Source organism: Caretta caretta, chromosome 1 (genome assembly GCF_965140235.1).
Source record: "Caretta caretta isolate rCarCar2 chromosome 1, rCarCar1.hap1, whole genome shotgun sequence".
Classification (NCBI taxonomy): Eukaryota; Metazoa; Chordata; order Testudines; family Cheloniidae; genus Caretta; species Caretta caretta.
The window spans coordinates 280,170,236-280,194,239 of record NC_134206.1 but is presented as its reverse complement, the minus strand read 5'-3'; the positions used below and the strand labels follow the sequence as shown (position 1 = coordinate 280,194,239).

The 24,004-nt window shown below is 42.2% G+C and overlaps 1 protein-coding gene across 7 annotated transcripts in view; it reads right to left on the bottom strand.

Annotated features, from left to right (window-relative positions):
• Nucleotides 1-24,004, bottom strand: part of PPFIA2 (PPFI scaffold protein A2) — a 614,806-nt gene that overhangs the window by 159,324 nt on the left and 431,478 nt on the right. For all 7 annotated transcript variants that reach the window (XM_048835681.2, XM_048835683.2, XM_048835680.2 and 4 more), the window contains one exon: nt 15,924-16,040. In XM_048835681.2, coding sequence (XP_048691638.1) covers nt 15,924-16,040 — 117 coding nt within the window. The remainder of the gene's footprint in view (nt 1-15,923; nt 16,041-24,004) is intronic.

The following is a 24,004-nucleotide window of genomic DNA, read 5'->3' as shown; positions in this document are numbered from 1 at the left end:
CAGATACAACCCTGGAATATGATTTAATGCTAAAACATGCATTAAGATGGTACTCTTAATTTATTTTGTATAATTAACCGTTTCCGAGAAAACTATTTAAAAATTTTAATCTGCTTAGATTCTTAGAATGATACAAACAATTTTACTTATTACTTATTTTTCAACTTTGGAACCATAAATTTTAAATGTAATAATAAATAATAACCATAATTATTAACTTATTAGGGAACATAATATTACCGCTCGTAGCCAGGGGCAGTCGACAACAAGCCTTTCTTGAAATATGAAATAAAAATGACCAGCCACCAGTTCAGGGCACCTATGGTTTAAATAATTTTGGATAATGTAATATGGTAGCACATACTAACGCTAAGACACAGACAGAATTTCATTATTTTATATTAAAACGGTTTTGAGATATTAATCAGAAATTAACTTTTCATCACCTCCTTGAAGGGACTGTAGTTCCCTTAGGAAGAATTTTAGGACACATGTTCACAGAAATGTTTTTTCTTAAAATGACCTAAGAATTCACCCCCAAAGTTGTGTTGGACATTTTCCAATCACTCTGGATATATCACAAAAATCACTCCTAATTTATGCAAAAATGTTTACTGTATATTTATATGCCTGGTACACACGACTTTTTCAGTAAATTTAAAATTACAAACAATGATACCAAAAGACCGTTGAACAGATGACATATAAAATAAGTCCACCAGAGTGATACGAGAGCATGTACAAATGAACAAATGTACCGGTAACGGCAGCCTGTGTGAGAAATGAACTTAATTGGTTAATATCTCTTGGGATATCTTAATATATCAATAAACAAAAACATTATTTTTTTCAATATTCCTGTTTGTGATATCTTAAATGTTGCATCTTGCATCACACTTTTCCGTAATCACAGCACTCAGCGTGTCTTGTTGATCAACCCTTACAAAAGAAGTATCAACACATACTAATCTAACTATCTAACTAACTTACGCGAGCACGTACTTGCCTAACCTTGGCACAAGGGTGGGAGCAGTCAGCAGTGTTGCCGGATGTCTGATAATTATCTGATTCTTTAATAAAACATATCTCCAAAAAACTTTGTAATTTTGTATCTGTACATTAAATCTTGATTTTGGCAGAAGCGAGAATAAAAGTGGTAAAGTAGATGCTAATATCAATCGTTATACAATCTGAAACTTTTTGGCACCTTTAGGACTTTCTTGCTAAATATCATTCATTTTGGATTGAAAATGAAAAAAAAAACTGGAGCAGTGGAGCAGTCAAGGTTTTCTGTGCTCTGGTTCCGCTCCAGCTCCGGGCAAAAACCTGCAGCTCCATTGCTCCGCGTTCCAGCTCCAGGCTCCGCGCCAAAGCCCTGCATGTATTTGTGGGTATTTCAATTTTTGGGTGCCCAAATGGATATACCTACTTTGTTTTTATTTTTGTTTTTCAGGGGTACTGAGAATGAGCATCTGGAAGTCCCACTGAATTCAACTGGAGCTGTGGGCTCTCAGCACCTCTAAAAGTCAGTCCCTAGGGGTTCAAATAAGGAAGCCCAAAATTAGAGCTCATTTTTAAAAAATTGAGCCTAGGAGACTTACACAATATCATACTGGAAGTCTGTGGCAAAGATGGAATAGAACACAAGTCTCCTGACTCCCACCCTTGTGCTTTACCATCACACCATCTTTTCAAGACCATTGTATAACCGCCATTCTAATTGTAGTACGGAATGCTGGAGTCCTTAATCAGCCTGAGTATCTGAAGCACAAGAAAGACAGATCTAAAAAGAAGTATATGATGTTAATCCAGATGAACAGCTGCAAAGTATAGGCAATATAGCAGCGCAAATGGAAGTGATAACTGTACTGTGGACAAAAACAATAAGAGCAGAACCAGTAAATCGCAGTATAAAACAGAACTTTGAAAAAGACTATACCCCAAAATAGTAGCACTATACCTGATGTGTCTCAAACACTTCTTGGAGACTGTTCGTCTTCTTATGAATGGAAGCCTTCTGTCTTCACTGTACTGGAACCGCATTCAGCAACAGTTCTCCTCCTCTCTCCAGTTTCTAAGAATTCTCTCACAACTTCAATAATCTATTCACATTCTGACAAATGAACCTTCTTCTATCTGAACCTTTTTCTTTTCTTTCAAGATCACAAACACTGTTGCTAAAATCATCTTCCTTTCCCAATACTCTGTTTCACTTCTCTCTTCAAACCACTCCTTTATTTTCCTCTCACCTTCTATATTAAGCTCAAGTTTTTTATCCTCACCTTCAAGGCTTCAGGTAACTACCTCTGTCCACCTCTCAGCTCCAATCTGCTGTTTTTCCTTCTGATACCTGTGAGCTTCCGCCTTACTATGCTCCTAAATGCTCCTTTCAGAAATAAAATGGGTTGCTTGATAGATGGGCATTTTCCCTCATTGCTGGTCCCATCTTTGAGCTACTGGACCAGACTATTCCATCCCACTCCCAGACTGCTTACCTTCACCAGAGTACTTCTCCCCCTCTCACTACTGGCTATGTGTTGAAGTCATTTCTGAAAGCTTATTCAGAAGAGATAGAACAGCACCTTCTGATTCCCCAAAGCAAGAGCTGCTCAACTCACAAAACAAAGTCCCACAAGCAACAAAACCTACCTGCTCTGACCAACTGCTCCTCTCTAGTAGTCTCACCAGTTCAGCAAGAGAAGTAATAAGCTTAGGGCCTCTCTCTTGCACCATATCATCCAGTGAAGCTCAGCTATCCAAGCTGTTAGCCATCATTTAGTTTGAAATCTAAACTCCAGGCTCCCTAGCCCAGATAGTAAGAAAGAGACATTATGTTACTGGGGTGTGGGGTATACAGTATATATAGATTTCTGTGGGATAGGGAAAGGGGAAAGAGATGGGGGAAAGAGTTGATTTCTTGGGAAACAAAAGGGATTTGACTGAAAAGTTTATTTATATAGTGAATGCGCCACTTGTGAGTAATACGTCCATCCCAATCTCTTGCCAATAAAAACCTCCATAACCACACCATCAAATATACACCATACATACACACATAGTCCCTACCCTTCACTAAAACACACACATGATATCTTACGAAAGATTCTTTAAGGTAGAATTTTGAGGACTGGCCAAGAATTATTGGTTTCGCTTCTGTAGCCTTCTTCCTTTACACTTGGAACTCCTTACCTCTACATGTGTGCCAAACAATCAGTCTCGCCATTTAAATCCTCCTCAGACACATACTTCTACAATGAAGCTTACCAGTATGAATCCACCAAAGGAAGTAGTTAATTTTAAAATTCAAAAAGACATCTGCACTGCTTTGAGACGAACCCTCCATCTGATTATCAACTCTATTTTGTGTCTGAAGTGTATTATCTGTCTAATTTAGAATGTGAACTCTTTGAGGCAAGGTTCATGCCTCCCACTATGTTTTATACATCAAGCGTACTGATTGCACTCAATAAATAGCAAAATAATGACAAAACACCTCGAAGCAAACTTTCTCCAAGTTACAATCAACCCTTGAAGGTCAGTGGTAACTCCCTATATGTCCCCTTCATGAACTGCTCTTCTTGTCCTCCAGATAAGGACTCCATATGCCCTGCTTTCACTCCATTCTCTGCTATTCTGTTATGCTGCTAGCTGAAGTCAAAACACCATAGCTGGCAACACACAGCAAAGGAGCAGATATGAAATAAGTTGGCTGACTAAAATGTGGCGACAAAGAATTCTTAGGCCATGTCTACACTTACAAGCTTACAGCTGTGCGGCTGTAACAGTGCTAGTGTAACCACATTGTGCCAATGGGAGAGAGCTCTCCTGTTGATATAATAAAAGCAGCTCAACGAGTGGCGGTAGTCATGTTGGTGGGAGAGTGAGCCTCCCACTGACATAGCGTTGTGCACACAAGCACTTATGCCGGCAAAACGTATGTCACTGAGGGTGGTGTTTTATTCACAGTCCTGAACGACAAAACTTTTGTTGACATAAGTCCTAGTGTAAACATGACCTTAATGTAGTTTTCCGAGCAGTAGAATCCCCATGTGGAATCAAAACCACGTGGTAGCCAGGAGCAACACAAGTGGTGTTAGGAAAGTCCAAAAATAAGGCAGATGCTGCTGTCAACATGTTAAAGAAAGCTCTTGAATTTATTATATTAATCCAAAAATTCCTTTTAATTTTATTTGATATACAAATACTGAGAGCATTGTTAGTCCACTCCTTGAGTTTGTTTTGGCAAAACATATTTTATTCCCACTGCTATGAAAGAACATGTTTTTTTTTACTAGGATTAATATACTTGGAATAAGGTATAAGAGTCCATAAGCAGCTGGACAGTTTTCTCACTGATTTTGAAATGCAGATGTTATTTGCCGCTGATTAAACTGCTGAAATGTGGGGATGTCTGGCTAAAGGGAAAAATTCTACTCCTCAACTTAAATTAAATGTGAACACCAGATATACTTTGAGTAAGCATTTGTCCATAGTTGTTCAGTGAATACAAAAATTATCTACAGCACTGATTTGGTCGGAAAAAGTTGGCATACTGTTTATCTCAGGTGAATAGGGCTTGTCTACATAAAGAAGTTATAGCGCTTTAACTATCCCACTGTAGTAATAGTTGTACAAGTCCCTAGCGTGCATTAAGCTACACTGGTATAACTGTGATTATACTAGAATAGCTTGTTTCCCTTCAGGAATCTTATGTTGGCACAATTTGTCACTCACTGGTGTGAATAAACCATCCCACTGAGTGACATAAGTTATGCCGACATAAGCACTTGTGTGCACAACGCTATGTCAGCGGGAGAACTTTTTCCACTGATATCACTTCTGCCATTCGCGAAGGTGGTTTCATTATGCCAACGAGAGAGTTCTCTCCCATCGGCATAGAGTGTCTTCACCAGACATGCTGCAGCGGCACCTTGCCCTTATAGTAGACATGCCCTTATAGAACAGGCCTGCTGGTTAGAAGGCTGTGGATACATACTAATGTATGAAATGGTAATATTTAGCTCACTGGCACTGATGTTCAAGTTTCATATTGCATTAGTGCTCAGAAGTGGACAAGACCTCAAGCAATAAAGTGTTAAAATAAAAGCAGTGCATCTTCTGGGAACAAAGGCCCTGATTCAGCATAGTACTTAGCACATGATTAAGTTTCCACTAGTTTGACTCCCATTGACTTCAATGGCACTTAAATAAAACCTTAAAGTTAAGCAAAGGCAGCTCCCAGACTGCTGCACTGGGCAGCACAGTATGGGGAACAGGTGAGCAGCCCTCAGTTGTGAAATAACAGGTTAAAGACTATTTAGAAAAGCTGGACATGCACAAGTCCATGGGTCCAGATCTAATGTATCCAAGGATGCTGAGGGAGTTGGCTGATGTGATTTCAGAGCCATTGGCCATTATCTTTTGAAAATTCATGGCGACCAGGGGAGGTCCTGGATGACTGGAAAAAAGGCAAATATAGTGCCCATATTTTAAAAAGGGAAAACAGAGAACCCAGAGAACTACAGACCTGTCAGCCTCACTTCAGTCCCTGGCAAAATCATGGAGCAGGTCTTCAAGGAATCCATTTTGAAGCACTTGAAGGAGAGGAAGGTGATCAGGAACAGTCAACGTGGATTCACCAAGCGGGGAGGGATAGCTCAGCGGTTTGAGCATTAGTCTGCTAAACCCAGGGTTGTGAGTTCAATCCTTGAGGAGGCCATTTGGGGCAAAAATTGGGGATTGGTCCTGCTTTGAGCAGGGGGTCAGACGAGATGACTTCCTAAAGTCCCTTCCAACCCTGATATTCTAAGTCATGCCTGAACAACCTGATTGCCTTCTATGATGAGATAACTGGCTCTATTGATATGAGGAAAGTGGTGGATGTGATATATCTTGACTTTAGCAAAGCTTCTGATATGGTCTCCCATGGTATTCTTGCCAGCAAATTAAAAAAGTGTGGATTGGATGAATGGACTATAAGGTGGATAGAAAGCTGGCTAGATTGTCGGGCTAAACGGGTAGTGAGCAATGGCTCATTGTCTAGTTGGCAGCCAATATCAAGCAGAGTGCCCCAGGGGTCGGTTCTGGGGCTGGTTTTGTTCAACAACTTTATCAATGCTTTGGATGATGGGATTAATTGCACCTCATCAAGTTTGCAGATGACACTAACCTGGGGGGGAGAGGTAGATATGATGGAGGGTAGGGATAGGGTCCAGAGTGACCTAAACAAACTGGAGGATTGGGCCAAAAGAAATCTGATGAGGTTCAACAAGGACCATCTGATGAGGTTCTGCACTTAGGAAGGAAGAATCCCATGCACTGCTACAGGCTGGGGACTGACTTGTCTAAGCAGCAGTTCTGCACAAAAGGACCTGGGAATTACAGTGGATGAGAAGCTGGATATGAGTCATCAGCGTGCCCTTGTTGCCAAGAAGGCCAATGGTATAGTGAATTGGAATAACAGAGACTTGGTGGGATAACTCACGTGACTGGAGTACTGTCATGGATGGAAAAAAACTGTTCAGGAAGGACAGGCAGGGCAGAAAAGGTGGGGGAGTTGCATTGTATGTAAGGGAGCAGTATGACTGCTCAGAGCTCCGGTATGAAACTGCAGAAAAACCTGAGAGTCTCTGGATTAAGTTTAGAAGTGTGAGCAACAAGTGTGATGCTGTGGTGGGAGTCTGCTATAGACCACCAGACCAGGGGGATGAGGTGGACGAGGCTTTCTTCCAGCAACTGACAGAAGTTACCAGATCGCAGGCCCTGGTTCTCATGGGAGACTTCAATCACCCTGATATCTGCTGGGAGAGCAACACAGCGGTGCACAGACAATCCAGGAAGTTTTTGGAAAGTGTAGGGGACAATTTCCTGGTGCAAGTGCTGGAGGACCCAACTAGGGGCAGAGCTCTTCTTGACCTGCTGCTCACAAACTGGGAAGAATTAGTAGGGGAAGCAAAAGTGGATGGGAACCTGGGAGGCAGTGACCATGAGATGGTCGAGTTCAGGATCTTGACACAGGGAAGAAAGGAGAGCCTACGGACCCTGGACTTCAGAAAAGCAGACTTTGACAACCTCAGGGAACTGATGGGCAGGATCCCCTGGGAGAATAACACGAGGGGGGAAAGAGTCCAGGAGAGCTGGCTGTATTTTAAAGAATCCTTATTGAGGTTACAGGGACAAACCATCCCGATGTGTAGAAAGAATAGTAAATATGGCAGGCGACCAGCTTGGCTTAACAGTGAAATCCTTGCTGATCTTAAACACAAAAAAGAAGCTTACAAGAAGTGGAAGATTGGACAAATGACCAGGGAACAGTAAAAAAATATTGCTCGGGCATGCAGGAGTGAAATCAGGAAGGCCAAATCACACGTGGAGTTGCAGCTAGCAAGAGGTGTTAAGAGTAACAAGAAGGGTTTCTTCAGGTATGTTAGCAACAAGAAGAAAGTCAAGGAAAGTGTGGGCCCCTTACTGAATGTGGGAGGCAACCTAGTGACAGAGGATGTGGAAAAAGCTGAAGTACTCAATGCTTTTTTTGCCTCTGTCTTCACAAACAAGGTCAGCTCCCAGACTACTGCACTGGGCAGCACAGCACGGCGGGGAGGTGACCAGCCCTCTGTGGAGAAAGAAGTGGTTCGGGATTATTTAGAAAAGCTGGACGACCACAGGTCCATGGGGCCGGACGCGCTGCATCTGAGAGGGCTAAAGGAGTTGGCAGATGTGATTGCAGAGCCATTGGCCATTATCTTTGAAAACTCATGGCAATCGGGGGAGGTCCCAGACGACTGGAAAAAGGCTAATGCAGTGCCCATCTTTAAAAAAGAGAAGGAGAATCCTGGGAACTACAGGCCAGTCAGCCTCACCTCAGTCCCTGGAAAAATCATGGAGCAGGTCCTCAAGGAATCCATTCTGAAGCACTTAGAGGAGAGGAAAGTGATCAGGAACAGTCAGCATGGATTCACCAAGGGCAAGTCATGCCTGACTCATCTAATTGCCTTCTATGACGAGATAACTGGCTCTGTGGATGAGGGGAAAGCAGTGGACATGTTGTTCCTTGACTTTAGCAAAGCTTTTGACACGGTCTCCCACAGTATTAATGACAGCAAGTTAAAGAAGTATGGGCTGGATGAATGGGCCATAAGGTGAATAGAAAGCTGACTACATTGTCGGGCTCAACGGGTAGTGATCAATGGCTCCATGTCTAGTTGGCAGCCAGTATCAAGTGGAGTACCCCAGAGGTTAGTCCTTGGGCCGGTTTTGTTCAATATCTTCATTAAGATCCAGAGGATGGTGTGGATTGCACCCTCAGCAAGTTTGCAGAGGACACTAAACTGGGAGGAGAGGTAGATAAGATGGAGGGAGGGATAGGATACAGAGGGCCCTAGACAAATTAGAGGATTGGGCCAAAAAGAAATCTGATGAGGTTCAACAAGGACAAGTGTAGGGTCCTGCACTTAGGACAGAAGAATCCCATGCATTGCTACAGAATAGGGACCGAATGGCTAGGCAGCAGTTGTGCAGAAAATGACCTAGGGGTTAAAGTGGACGAGAAACTGGATATGAGTTAACAGTGTGCCCTTGTTGCCAAGAAGGCCAATGGCATTTGGGGATGTATAAGTAGGGGCATTGCCAGCAGATCGAGGGACGTGATCGTTCCCCTCTATTCGACATTCGTGAGGCTTCATCTGGAGTACCGTGTCCAGTTTTGGGCCCCACACTACAAGAAGGATGTGAAAAAACTCGAAAGAGTCCAGTGGAGGGCAACAAAAATTATTCGGGGCCTGGCATACATGAGTTATGAGGAGAGGCTGAGGGAACTGGGATTGTTTAGTCTGCGGAAGAGAAGAATGAGGGGGGATTTGACAGCTGATTTCAACTACCTGAAAGGGGGTTCCAAAGAGGATGGATCTAGACTGTTCTCAGTGGTAGCAGATGATAGAACGAGGAGTAATGGTCTCAAGTTGCAGTGGGGGAGGTTTAGGTTGGTTATTAGGAAAAACTTTTTCACTAGGAGGGTGGTGAAACACTGGAATGTGTTACCTAGGGAGGTGGTGGAATCTCCTTCCATAGAAGTTTTTAAGGTCAGGCTTGACAAAGCCCTGACTGGGATGATTTAGTTGGGGATTGGTCCTGCTTTGAGCAGGGGGTTGGACTAGATGACCTCCTGAGGTCCCTTCCAACCCTGATATTCTATGATTCTATAGTGGACTGTATTAGTAGGAGCATTGCCAGCAGATTGAGGGAAGTGATTTATTCCCCTCTATTCGGCACTAGTGAGGCCACATCTGGAGTACTGCATCCACTTTTGGTCCCCCCACTACAGAAGGGATGTGGACAAATTGGAGAGAGTCCAGCAGAGGGCAACAAAAATGATTAGGGGGCTGGGGCACATGACATACAAGGAGAGGCTGAGGGAACTGTGGTTATTTAGTCTGCAAAAGAGAAGAGTGAGGGGGAATTTAGTAGCAGCCTTCAATTACCTGAAGGGGGGTTCCAAAGAGGATGGAGCTAGGCTGTTCTCAGTGGTGGCAGATGACAGAACAAGAAGCAATGGTCTCAAGTTGCAGTGGGGGAGGTCTAGACTGGATATTAGGAAACACTATTTCCCTCGGAGGGTGGTGAAGCACTGGAATGGATTACCTAGGGAGGTGGTGGAATCTCCATCTTTAGAGGTTTTTAAGGCCTGGCTTGACTAAGCCTTAAGGCCTGGCTTGACTAAGCCTTGGCTGGGATGATTTAGTTTGTGTTGGTCCTGCTTTGAGCAGGGGGTTGGACTAGATGACCTCCTGAGGTCACTTCCAACCCTAATATTCTATGATGCTATGATTCTACACCATGCTATCGTGGCGGGAACCGCTCTCCCACCACCATAGCTTCTGTCTCTCGTTGAGGTGAACTAATTATGTTGACAAGCACATGCTCTTCTATCAATGAAGCGCATCTTCACCATTTCAAAATGTTCTTCCTTTGTTAGTTCTGCAAGTTAGACATTGATCTCTTGTTGCACTTTGAAGTTTTCCAGAATCAGTTTGGGCTTAACACATATGAATTGCAGATCTAGTTGTCAGTAAATAGGACAGATAGAGTGTTTTATACTCTTGTAAAACTACTGTTACAGCCAGTTACTGTTACTCCACAGGTTGTTCTGCAGTTGAAAATCATGCACTATACCAAGGACCGGCAACCTTTGGCACGTGACCCGTCAGGGAAAGCTGCTGGCAGGCCGGGATGGTTTGTTTATCTGCAGCATCCTCTGGTTCGATCAATTGCAGCTCCCACTGGCCGTGGTTCACTGTTCCAGGCCTATGGGGGCTGTGGGAAGCAGTGGCCAGCATATCCCTCAGCCCGCGCCACTTTCCGCAGCCCCCATTGTCCTGGAACGGTGAACCTCGGACAGTGGGAGTTGCGATCGGCCGAACCTGCGGACGCTGCAGGTAAACAAACTGGCCCGGCCCGCCAGCAGCTTTCCTGACAGGCCGCTTGCCAAAGGTTGCCGATCCCTGCACCATACTATACATGTTCCTATATTTGTAATCTGATTACACAAAATTCCAACTATATCTCTAAGTGTTTTTCCTTTGTTTTTATGTCAAGCAATCCAGTATTCATGTTAAGCTTCAAAATATTTATTTAATTGTTATTCTTGCCAACTGCTGTGGTGGCTGGATCTATGATAAAGGATAACTAAAATACTTCTAAGTCCCATCCTAAGGACCAACTGCTCTGAATAATTATAATTAGGGCTGTTGACAAATCGCAGTTAACTCATGCGATTAACTCAAAAAAATTAGTCGTGATAAAAAAATTAATTGCGATTAATCGCTCTGTTAAACAATAGAATCTCAATTGAAATTTTAAAAATATTTTTAGATGTTTTTCTACATTTTCAAATATATTGACTTCAATTACAACACAGAATACCAAGTGTCCAGTGCTCACTTTATATTATTCTTTTTATTACAAATATTTACACTGTAAAAGCGATAAACAAAAGAAACATTATTTTTCAATTCACCTCATACAAGTACTGTAGTGAAATCTCTTTTCGTGAAAGTGCAACTTACAAGTGTAGATTTTTTTTTGTTACATAACTGCATTCAATAATAAAACAACATAAAACTTTAGCACCTACAAGTCCACTCAGTCCTACTTCTTGTTCGGCCAACTGCTAAGACAAACACATTTGTTTACATTTACTGGAGATAATGCTGCCTGCTTCTTATTTACAATGTCATCTGAAAGTGAGAACAGACGTTCACATGTCACTTTTGTAGCCTGCATTGCAAGGTATTTACGTGCCAGATATGGTAAATATTTGTATGCCCCTTCATGTTTCGGCCACCATTCCAGAGGTTCCATGCTGATGATGCGCATTAAAAAAAATAATGCTTTAATTAAATTCGTGACTGAACTCCTTGGGGGGGGGGGGGAAGGGAGAGAATTGTATGCTTCCTGCTCTATTTTACCCACATTCTGCCATATATTTCATGTTATAGCAGTTTCGGATGATGACCAAGCACGTTGTTCATCTTAAGAACACTTTCACTGCAGATTTAACAAAACGCAAAGAAGGTACCAATGTGAGATTTCTAAAGATAGATACAGCACTTGACATAAGGTTTAAGAATCTGAAGTGCCTTCCAAAAGCTGAGAGGGATGAGGTGTGGAGCATGCTTTCAGGTGTCTTAAAAGAGCAACACTCCAATACGGAAACTACAGAACCTGAACCACCAAAAAAGAAAATCAACCTTCTGCTGGTGGCATTTGACTCAGATGATGAAAATGAACATGAATTGGTCCGCAGTGTTTTGGATCATTATCAAGCAGAACCTATCATCATCATGGACACATGTCCTCTGCAATGGTGGTTGAAGCATGAAGGGACAGATGAATCTTTAGCACATCTGGCACATAAATATCTTGTGAAGGCAGTGCCATGCGAACACCAGTTCTCACTTTCAGGTGACATTGTAAACAAGAAGCAGGCAGCATTATCTCCTGCAAATGTAAACAAACTTGTTTGTCTAAGTGATTGGCTGAACATGAAGTAGGACTGAGTGGACTTGTAGGCTCTAAAGGTTTACATTGTTTTATTTTTGAATGCAGCGTTTTTTTGTACATAATTCTACATTTGTAAGTTCAACTTTCATGATAAAGAGATTGCACTACAGTACTTGTAATGGGGGAATTGAAAAATACTATTTCTTTTGTTTTTTTTACAGTGTAAATATTTGTAATAAAAATAAATCTAAAGTACTTTTTGTATTTTGTGTTATAACTGAAATCAATATATTTGAAAATGTAGAAAATATCCAAAAATATTTAAATAAATGTATTCTATTATTGTTTAACAGTGCAATTAACAGCCCTAGTTATAATACCCATTGCCTACAAAACTTGAAAATCATAGTTTGGCTATTTATTGAGTAGGAGTATATAGATTTATAGACTTTCAGGCCAGAAGTGACCATAATGATCATCTAGTCTGACCTCATACATAACACAAGCCAAAGAATCTCATGCACTTTGCATCAAGCCTGTTATTTTTGCTTGAGCTATTATATATCTTTTAGAAAAATATCCAATCTTGCTTTAAAAATGTCAAGTGATGGAGAATTCAGCATATCTTTGGGTAAGTTGCTCCAGAGGTTAATTGCCCTCACTGTTAAAATATGTTTCTAGTCTGAATATGTCTAGCTTGAGCTACCAACCAGTGGATCTAGTTATGTCTTTTTCTATTAGATTAAAGAGTCATCTACTATCAGAAATCTATTTCCCAAATAGGTACCTGTAGACTGTAATTGGATAAACCTAAACCTTCTTCTGGATAAACTAAATAGACTGAGCTTCTTAAGGCTCTCAGTATAAGGCTTTTTTTCCAGACCTCAAATCATTCTTGTAGGTCTTTTCTGAATCCTTTCCAATATTTCAACATCCTTTTTAAAGTGTGGACATGAGAACTGGACATAGTATTCCAGTTGTGATCTCACTAAGGCCTGGTCCACACTACACAGTTAGGGTGACACAAGGCAGCTTACATTGACCTAGCTGTGGATGCGTCTACACTTAAATTTAACTCCCACCTATGTAATGGCCCAGCTACACTGACTTAATAACACCACCTCCCCAAGAAGTGTAGAGTCAAGGTTGATGTAGTTAGATCGATGTAGTCCATCAGCATAGATGGTACGTTACTCATATTGACTGTTGCTGGCCTCCAGGAATTGTCCCACAATGTCCCATAGGGACTGCTCTGGTCACTGTTGTGAACTCCACTGCCTAGAGGCCAGGTGTACAGGAAGCCTCCCCTCCCCTTTAAAACACTGCACATTTTTGAAATTCCTTTTCCTGGTTGCCGGCTTGGCAAGCACACCTAGCAGCTCTACACTGTTGTGTGCAATTGCCCAGCAGACCATGCTGACTACACACTGCAGAGGCGCTCCAGCCTGGAGTACATAGGAGGTGTTGGATCTCCTGGGAGTGTGGGGAGAAGAGGCTGTGTAGACCCAGCTGTAGAAACATTGACATCTACTAGCAGATTGCTCGGGAGAAGGGCTACAAGAGGCATCAGCAGCGTGCCGTGTGAAAGCCCAGAAGCTGTGGCAGGTGGACCAGAAGGCAATGGAGGCCAACAATCGATCTTGTGTGGAGCCGCAGACCTCCTGCTTTTACAAAAAGTGGCATGCCATCCTTGCCAGAGATTCCCCCACAACCTCAAGAGTGAATAGAGGAGCCCAAGTCACAGGCTCCCAACATGAACAGTGAGGAGGAGGAGGTGGACGAGGAAGACGAGGAGGAGTATAGAGACAGGTGACTGGGGGATCCAGCTGCTTAGCAAGCCAGGATATGTTTGACTTTAGCGCAGTCCAGCCAGACCTGACAGTTGAGCACAGGCGAGCCTGATGCACGGGAAGGAACCTCTGGTAAGTATACAGTCAATAATGATGTACCAACAATACCAGAACAGGCTTACGACAAACTCTGCCTCCCACCCTCCTCCTGTGCAATATCCTATGCACCGCACCGGCTGTACTTTCAAAAAAGCAGAGGAACTATTCATCTGTTTTCCATTTAAACAAAAATATTTTCTCATAACTATAGCTTTTAGGTAGATAATCTTATATAGTGTGCACAAACTGCAAAATCTTATACCTTGTTCTTTGTAAATGGATAGACTAGAATGGTCTTCAGTTTGCATAATTGATATGGACGAGGATCAGAGGAGGATAAATATCTTTTAGAGGAGTCCTAGGATGTCCCTCAGAAATTATTTTGAAAATTAATAATGCTTGGTGCAAAGGAAAAAAATGTACTCTTCACAACTGTGTTTACGAGGCCCAGAATGTGTGTTCTCAGGCATAGATTGCGTAGAGGGGTGAACTCCACCAGAAGCAGAGAACTCAAATCACCACAAACTTCCCTTCAATTTAGCGATAGAATTATCAAGGACAGGTTCCCAGGGGCACTACTGGTGTTACTGAGGAATGATGATAGTCTCATAATCCTACAGAAATCTGCTGGTAACTCAACTAGGCATTACAACTTAGAGGGTGAGATCCTCTCATGTAATTATAATTACGAAACAATAATGAATAATTGGAATCATAATGGACTATAGTATGTGTTTATCAGAAACTATTATGTGAGATTGTATTTCACGGTCTACAAAGGAATTACAGTTGCTGTGGGAACTGTCATAGGGCTTTGAGGACTCAACTCAGCCAGTCATTAAATAGTGAATTCAAATATGCCTTAAGACTGCAGTCCTTATATTGACAAGCAGCCTCTAATTTTTCTAAGACCAATACTTGCAACCACAATTAGGTGTCTAGACGTCTAAGTCCTGTGGACAATCACAAAAATGGAGATTTGATGAGTTCCTTTTAAATATCAATCTCTATATAATAAACAGAATTTTGAGAAGACTTCACTTAGCATCAGAGAGAGGCAAGCACCGGTGGCCTGAGCAAAGGACTGAGAACGTAAGATCTAAACTGGCTTTCATATAAGCCACCTGTGAGGCATTGGGCAAAACACTCACTTTAACTGCACCAATTTCTCCATCTGAGACATGAGAACAGTAATGCATACCTACTGACTTCCCATGCATGTCATGGGAATTAATTTACTGTTTATAAAGCATTTTGAACATGTAAAACATGAGACAGTGCTAAGCACTACTGGTATTATTTAGTAGTTTTTTGGGGTGATAGTGTGCATCATTTGAAAGTAATAAGGGAAGGTTTGAAAGTGGAAAGTAAGGCAAGCATTCCAACAGAAAGTCTGAAGCAGGAGAAGATCCGCACACATTTTACACATTTCTTCCTATTAGCTGCAGGAAAAAATGAGATTCTGGAACAGAGCAATGGGTCTATTGATTTACTAGTTCATAGATCTACTGGTTCTCCCAGAGACCCATTTAATGATTTTAATGGAGTCTTCTGCAATTTCCAGTAGAGAGTGATTCATGGTGTACTTTACCATCATTAAAAGAAAAGGAGTACTTGTGGCACCTTAGAGACTAACCAATTTATTTGAGCATGAGCTCAATTGGTTAGTCTCTAAGGTGCCACAAGTCCTCCTTTTCTTTTTGCGAATACAGACTAACACGGCTGTTACTCTGAAACCTGTCATTTACCATCATTGTCCTTCCCCGAGTTTCCACTTATAGGGAAAAACTTTGATTTCCAGATAGGACTACATAAAAGTCACACTGGAGGAGGCCCAAGTGTTCTGTTCATGTTCTGGGATGTGCCAGCCTTCTCTGGCATCTGGTGGGGACTTTCTACAGCTATGGTCCAACAACCTGGGTTTGCTTGATGGACCAGAACTGGGCCCAGTATCTGAATCTGATTATTATGTTAGTTTTAGTTTCAATATTTCTCTTTACCTTGACTTACTGGGGAAAAAAAACTATTGTTTTATACCTTTTCATGAACCTTTTGCCCTGGCTCCATTCCTTCAATATGTTCTGATTCAGCAGGCCCTTCTCCAGATGCCATTTTCCTTTGAATGTGTGCATTTTGTTCACGTAAAGCTACAATCTGCGAATGAGAAGAGAAATAAATGGTTTACATCATAGAAATCACTAAGCAGGTTAGCATGAAATGTATTAAGGTCTTGATCCAATCCTTGCAGACACAAGGAGTCATCTACTTGGCTTCAACTGTGGATTTGGGGCATACATTTGTAAGGGATTTATAAAAATACTAACATCATTAATAAATCATAAAAATTATTAGGGCACAAACTTATAAAAATGATGTTTAAATAATATTGAACATATGACATAAATCAATAAATAGTAACAAATGCAATTTTAAGGCTTGCTCACTCATATTTAACCTCACCTAGTGATGGGGCATTTTTCATTTATAATTGGTTAGAAATCTGAAAGATCTAATAGGTCACTGAGTTCACTTCCCTACATGGACAGGATACAATCCTTCGTAAAGGAAACAACAAATATAAAGCTGACACTACAGGAAAACCTGGCCAAAAGGCCAAGAAGAAACAAGCCATTATGTAAAATAAAGTGTCCGTTCTAAGTGTGAATTTCATAACATTCAGCCATTATGACATATATTTGTAAAGTGTAGTTTATGATGAGAAAATCAACTATGCAAAAAATGGCAACATCTTACTCAACAAATATGCATCCTGTTTGAATTCATTACTTTCCTAGTTAAATTACATTTGCTTGTCTTTTAATTGTTTTTATTTTTAGCCTATTTCAACTCTTGTTAGGACTCAAAGGCAAACACAGTTTTTTGAGAGGAAGCTGGATTCCCTTCTGGCTTGCATATGGTCATCAGAATTGTTAATTAAGTTCCACTTACAGAATCTTTGTTACTGAAGATAATCATAGAATCATAGAAATGTAGGACATGAAGCAAGACCGACTTTTCAGGTGTTTTTCTAATCATTTATTAAAAACAATGGGGATTCCACAGCCTCCCTTGGAAGCCCATTCCGGTACTTAACTATCCTGAAAGCTTGAAAGATTTCCCTAATATCTAACCTAAATCTCCCTGGCTGCAGATTAAGCTCATTACTTCTTGCCTACTTTCAGCAGACATGGAAAACAATAAATACAGTCCTCTTTAAAACAGCCTTTAGTGGGGCCCCACTCCCACAGAACAGGGGTTAAAAGCTGCCCTGGAGAGGGCTGTGGCTGGGAAATGGAGTGAGAACAGCTGTGGGAAGCTGTGGGGAAGCAGCCACAGCTGTGGCCCACTCAATTAGGGCCCAGCTGGCCCTTATAAGAGGGCTGTGGGCCAGAAGCTGAGGAGTCCCACTCTAGGCCTGGAGTGGGAATGGCTAGCTGTCTGGGAACAGGGTGCCTGAGTAGAGCAGCGCTAGGGAAGGGCAAAGGGAGCTGGGAAGCTCCAGCCTGATAAGCCCCCAGGTTGCAGGCCTTGGTGAAGGCCTGCAGAGGGGCAGCCTGGGGATAAGCAAAGACAGCAGGTCCTTCCCCCTTGCCTGTGATGAGTGGCCATTACACTGCAGTCTTCCCCAGTGAACAGGGGCTGGCTGATGACTGGCAAGTGCTACCAAAGCCTGGACTAGCCATGTGGAAAGGACTTTCCCCATCCCAGAGTAAGTGATAAGAAGTGGTGAGATTTCATTTAAAAGATTCAGGGGGTAGCCGTATTAGTCTGTATCCACAAAAACAACAAGAAAAGGAGTACTAGTGGCACCTTAGACTAACCAATTTATTTGAGCTCAAATAAATAGTCTCTAAGGTGCCACTAGTACTCCTTTCCTTTTTTGCGAATACAGACTAACACGGCTACTACTCTGAAAAAAAACAACAAGGAGTCTGGTGGCACCTTAAAGACTAACAGATTTATTTGGGCATAAGCTTTCATGGGTAAAAACTCCACTTCTTCAGATTGTATTTCCCCATCTATTCTTTAATATAAATAACTGTAGGTTATCTTGATGAATCTACACTGTCCAGTGACAGGTTTCAGAGTGGTAGCCGTGTTAGTCTGTATCAGCAAAAAAAAAAGAGGAGGAGGCGTACTTGTGGAACCTTAGAGACTAACAAATTTATTTGGGTGTTTTTGTTGTGTGGTGTGTGGTTGCCCGTCTACACAAGAGATCCACTTCCTGGACACTACAGTACTAATGAGCGATGGTCACATAAACACCACCCTATACCGGAAATCTACTGACCGCTATACTTGCCTACATGCCTCCAGCTTTCATCCAGACCACATCACACGATCCATTGTCTACAGCCAAGCTCTAAGATACAACCGCTCCAATCCGTCAGACAGAGACAAACACCTATAAGATCTCTATCAAGCTTTCTTAAAACTACAATACCCACCTGCTGAAGTGAAGAAACAGATTGACAGAGCCAGAATAATACCCAGAAGTCATCTACTCCAGGACAGGCCTAACAAAAAGTAACAGAACGCCAACAGCCGTCACCTTCAGTCCCCAACTAAAACCTCTCCAGCGCATCAAGGATCTACAACCTATCCTGAAGGACGATCCCTCACTTTCACAGATCTTGGGAGACAGGCCAGTCCTTGCTTACAGACAGCCCCCCAACCTGAAGCAAATACTCACCAGCAACCACACAACAAAACCACTAACCAGGAACCTATCCTTGCAACAAAGCCCATTGCCAACTGTGTCCACGTATCTATTCAGGGGACACCATCATAGGGCCTAATCACATCAGCCACACTATCAGAGGCTCGTTCATCTGCACATCTACCAATGTGATATATGCCATCATGTGCCAGCAATACCCATCTGCCATGTACATTGGCCAAACTGGACAGTCTCTACATAAAAGAATAAATGGACACAAATCAGAGGTCAAGAATTATAACATTCAAAAACCAGTTGGAGAACACTTCAATCTCTTTGATCACTCGATTACAGACCTAAAAGTGGCAATATTACAACAAAAAGACTTCAAAAACAGACTCCAACAAGAGACTGCTGAATTGGAATTAATTTGCAAACTGGACACCATTAATTTAGGCTTGAATAAAGATTGGGAGTGGATGGGTCATTACATAAAGTAAAAACTACTTCCCCAAGCTAATTTTTCCCCTACTGTTACTCACACCTTCTTGTCAACTGTTGGAAATGGGCCATCCTGATTATCACTACAAAAGTGTTTTTTCTCCTGCTGATAATAGCCCAACTTAATAGATTAGTCTCCTTATAGTTGGTATGGCAACACCCATTTTTTTCATGTTCTCTGTGTGTATATATATCTTCCTACTGTATTTTCCACTGCATGCATCCGCTGAAGTGGGTTTTAGCCCATGAAAGCTTATGCCCAAAATAAATTAAATAAATTATGCCCAAAATGCCCAAATAAATTAGTCTCTAAGGTGCCACAAGTACTCCTTGTCCTCTTTACCATCCAGTGAGACCTCCAATAATCATATTTTAGATTTTAACTCCTTCATAAGTCCAAGCAAACTGGCCTAAGAGAGATTGAAAAGAATTGTTTTAAGCAATTGCTTTTAATATTCTAAACTTGTCCCTTTTGGACCAAACTAGTTAGAGATATAACTGCACTCTTCAAAGCGGTGTAAAGACAAGTGCACCCTTCTAAGTGTGATAAATATGCTGGGTCCTAAAGAATTGAGAATTGCTGATCACAAATAAATGTAATAAGAAATCTTAGTAACTTGCACTGTTCTTTGATATAACGGCTAAGCCTCAGCTCTAGCCTGTGATAATTATTGCAAGTCTGTTGTGTGTTTATAGTAGTCACAGTTGGTTGTCTACCTTTGAGTGGTGAACTGTTGATTTTTACCTATCTATCTAAAAGAACCCAGCATTAAACTAGTAAACAAATGCTCCCTGGACTCAATAAAAATGGGTTATCCTTTGGATTCTATTATATATTGGCAAAACTACTTTTTTAGATTTCAGCTTTAAAATCTAACTGGCACCCTGGCAAATTCATAATTGACCCCCTTTCACACTTAAAACTTTCAGATTCCAGGTTAAAGTTATGTGAATGGAAACTAGAAAAAGTAATCTATTTATTTGTAAATTGAACACATTGGATCTGAAAATCACTGAGAGAAGGTACACTTTGGGACCAGACACTGTTACTTTTACAGAGTGTTTTACAGGACAGAACCACACTTCAATCTTAAAGCATAATTTTCTAACTTTCATTTTTTAAGCTACAATTACCTTCCGAGTGCATGTGGTAACTTCAGAATCAGCATAACACACATGAAGGGCTCAAACAGACAACAGTTTAAATAATTAATCTCAAATATAAATTTTATAGGGAAAGTCACACTTTTGGGTTATGAGCCAAATGGATTCACTACATACTGAGTTCCAAATTATGGCTTTTGGTGTGACTCATTGATTTCAGTACAAAGACAAACTGAAATGCAGATTTTGACTCAAAGTACTTATATGAAAATATAAAGTATAATGTAAGGAGGTGAGGTAATATGTATTTCGTGCTGCTGGAAAAGGAAGGGATTTGGATAATGTGTGGACTTGAATAATAGAGAAGAAACCCCAGGCCAGAACTGCGAGGAGGAGGAAGAGCCACTGGCCAGTGTGGTGGCCTCCCCCAGGGCTGGTGTCCCATTCTCCTCATCCTCCTTGCAGTCCTCGCCCAGGCCCTCTGCTTTGGCCCCACCCATTCATACCCATGACAGTGGGGCTACAGAGGGCTCCCTGTGCTGCAGCAGGAACCATTCAGAAGTAGGTTTTTATCAATATAGTTATGCTGGTAAAAGATGGTATACAGCGCTTTGTACCAGTTTGGATTGTTCAGCTTGGTTGAACAGGAAAAGCTATACTAGTAAAAACTCTTTTGAACCAATATAACTGTCTATATTTAAAAGTTTTACCATTTTAACTATGCTGGAAATTGGGATTCCTCCTCGTGGTTATACAGGGGCTTACAAAGTGAGACAGAATTATCAACAGAAGAAGTACAGTAGTTATTAAAAATACATGTGAAAAATACAGAGAATTCCTGCAGCTTCCTTATTGTACTCTGCACATGCTCTTAGTATTAGCAGAAATGAGTTTTTATCCTGTTCATTTTCCCCCTCCCCCAACTTTCTAAAATGTAGAAGGTAAAATTCTTATTTATATAAAGGGACATGAAAATATAACTATGGTTCTACTGTAAATATGACTCTGTAAAGGGAGTATCATGGTGTGCCAATATAATAAGCTTAGAGAAAGCACTATACTAATGTTATGTTTCTTTCCCCTTTTCTGTACCGTATCTTACCTCTCTGCTGTGGCACACACCAGAGTTTAGTTTTTGCAGGACTTTGCTAGCTATATCTATATATATTATAAAAAGTTAAGTCTACATAATATAGACAGTGGAGGATCCTACCTTGTGCAAGCTCCAAGATGGACAGAATGTGATTTAAGAAACTCACCATACAAGTAAACAAGCCTAATTCTTGGACTTGTAACATTAGCATTTATTGGAAGCCTCAGGGCACTGATATATCAAGTACAGAGCTTAACACCTATACATCAGTTTGAATCTAGCCCAGATCAACAGGAATTAAAAATTATTCTCCTCTAATGCATGTTTTGGTGGCCCACTATAAGATGAGTCTGATGGGTTTCAGTTCCAGTTCCTACATCACATACACCATCACTAATTGGCAGGCTCAGAAAGAGGCCAGTAACTTAATGGGACATGAAAACTATTATTCCTATTGGAAACCCACCCTCACCCCGTCACTCTCCCACATCAGGGTTCACACACACTCGCAGAGCAGAGTACCTGGGAATCATGTTCTGCTGCTGCCTTGTATGTTAACAGAGGACTTCATGTACCAGGGCTGTCAAACCAAAGCCATTCAGCACCACTAAATCTACACAATTTCTTTTGAAAACCAGTTATATGCAAATTATTTGCAAATATGCTAATTAATTCTAAATAATCTGCATACAATTTCACACATGTAGCTGCAACCAGTGGTACCTGCAGCCATACATACGTTACGCACGGTGTGTACCATTGGCAATGGCCATGAGGAACAGTGCTGGTCATCCCACTGTCCACTCAGTTTTGGTCCCAACGGCTCACTGGTGTGACAGGGAGTGTTGGGGCCAAAACTGAGCGAGTGGCATTGTAACCTGGTGCATGGGGAGGGGTTGCAGCACCACTCAGGTTTGGCCCCCAGATCACTCTGTCATAATGACAGAGGGGAGGTAGCAGGGCCAAAATTGAGTGAGTGGTATTGCTGCTTGAGAACCAGGTCTGAAGGGAGCTATAAGAAGCAACCTGTTCTCAGTAATGGAGAGACCTGAGAAGAGCAGCATACTGGCTGAAAAAGTTTTCCAGGGAACTTTTCCTGGGCAGTTCCATGGTGGACAGCTGGGGAAGGTGTATGATGAGGGGCCATGGGGCCAAACTTGAGTGGATGCTCTGGCAGCCAGCATTGCTCCTCCTTGCTGCTGCCGTGGGACTGGTTCCTGCACTACGTTTCCCCCCACCCCCACCCCCACCCCAGTGGCCTACCCAGTCTCGCCTCGCTTTGAACGGCCCATGTTCCCCCTTCTCAGGGATATGGAGTGACTCTGCACCTGGGTGGGGCAGGCTGGAAAGTGAGGGCTCAGCATGGCGCAGAGTTGGCAGGTGAAGTGGTGGGGCCAGTGGCTGCAGTGGGGATGGCATCACAGGGATTGACAGGATGTAGCATGTCAAAAATTTCTGGGGGCGTCTTTGGTTGCAACAGTATATGGCCACTACAGGATCTGTTCAAATAAGGTGAAGATGAAGTACATTGAGTCCATTCTTCTCAAAGTACAATGGTCACCACAGAAACAGCAACTGATAAGAGCAAGAATTTAAATTAGTCATTCACTGTCTATTGTAGATCAAATTCATTCTCGTAACACTGAATATGAAATATTTTTTTGCCTCTGTCTTCACTAACAAGGTCAGCTCCCAGACTGCTGCGCTGGGCATCACAAAATGGGGAAGAGATGGCCAGCCCTCTGTGGAGATAGAGGTGGTTAGGGACTATTTAGAAAAGCTGGACGTGCACAAGTCCATGGGGCCGGACGAGTTGCATCCGAGAGTGCTGAAGGAATTGGCGGCTGTGATTGCAGAGCCATTGGCCATTATCTTTGAAAACTCGTGGCGAACCGGGGAAGTCCCGGATGACTGGAAAAAGGCTAATGTAGTGCCAATCTTTAAAAAAGGGAAGAAGGAGGATCCTGGGAACTACAGGCCAGTCAGCCTCACCTCAGTCCCTGGAAAAATCATGGAGCAGGTCCTCAAAGAATCAATCCTGATGCACTTGCATGAGAGGAAAGTGATCAGGAACAGCCAGCATGGATTCACCAAGGGAAGGTCATGCCTGACTAATCTAATCGCCTTTTATGATGAGATTACTGGTTCTGTGGATGAAGGGAAAGCAGTGGATGACTTTAGCAAAGCTTTTGACACGGTCTCCCACAGTATTCTTGTCAGCAAGTTAAGGAAGTACGGGCTGGATGAATGCACTATAAGGTGGGTAGAAAGCTGGCTAGATTGTCGGGCTCAACGGGTAGTGATCAATGGCTCCATGTCTAGTTGGCAGCCGGTATCAAGTGGAGTGCCCCAAGGGTCGGTCCTGGGGCCGGTTTTGTTCAATATCTTCATAAATGATCTGGAGGATGGTGTGGATTGCACTCTCAGGAAATCTGCGGATGATACTAAACTGGGAGAAGTGGTAGATACGCTGGAGGGGAGGGATAGGATACAGAAGGATCTAGACAAATTGGAGGATTGGGCCAAAAGAAATCTGATGAGGTTCAACAAGGATAAGTGCAGGGTCCTGCACTTAGGATGGAAGAATCCAATGCACCGCTACAGACTAGGGACCGAATGGCTAGGCAGCAGTTCTGCGGAAAAGGACCTAGGGGTGACAGTGGACGAGAAGCTGGATATGAGTCAGCAGTGTGCCCTTGTTGCCAAGAAGGCCAATGGCATTTTGGGATGTATAAGTAGGGGTATAGCGAGCAGATCGAG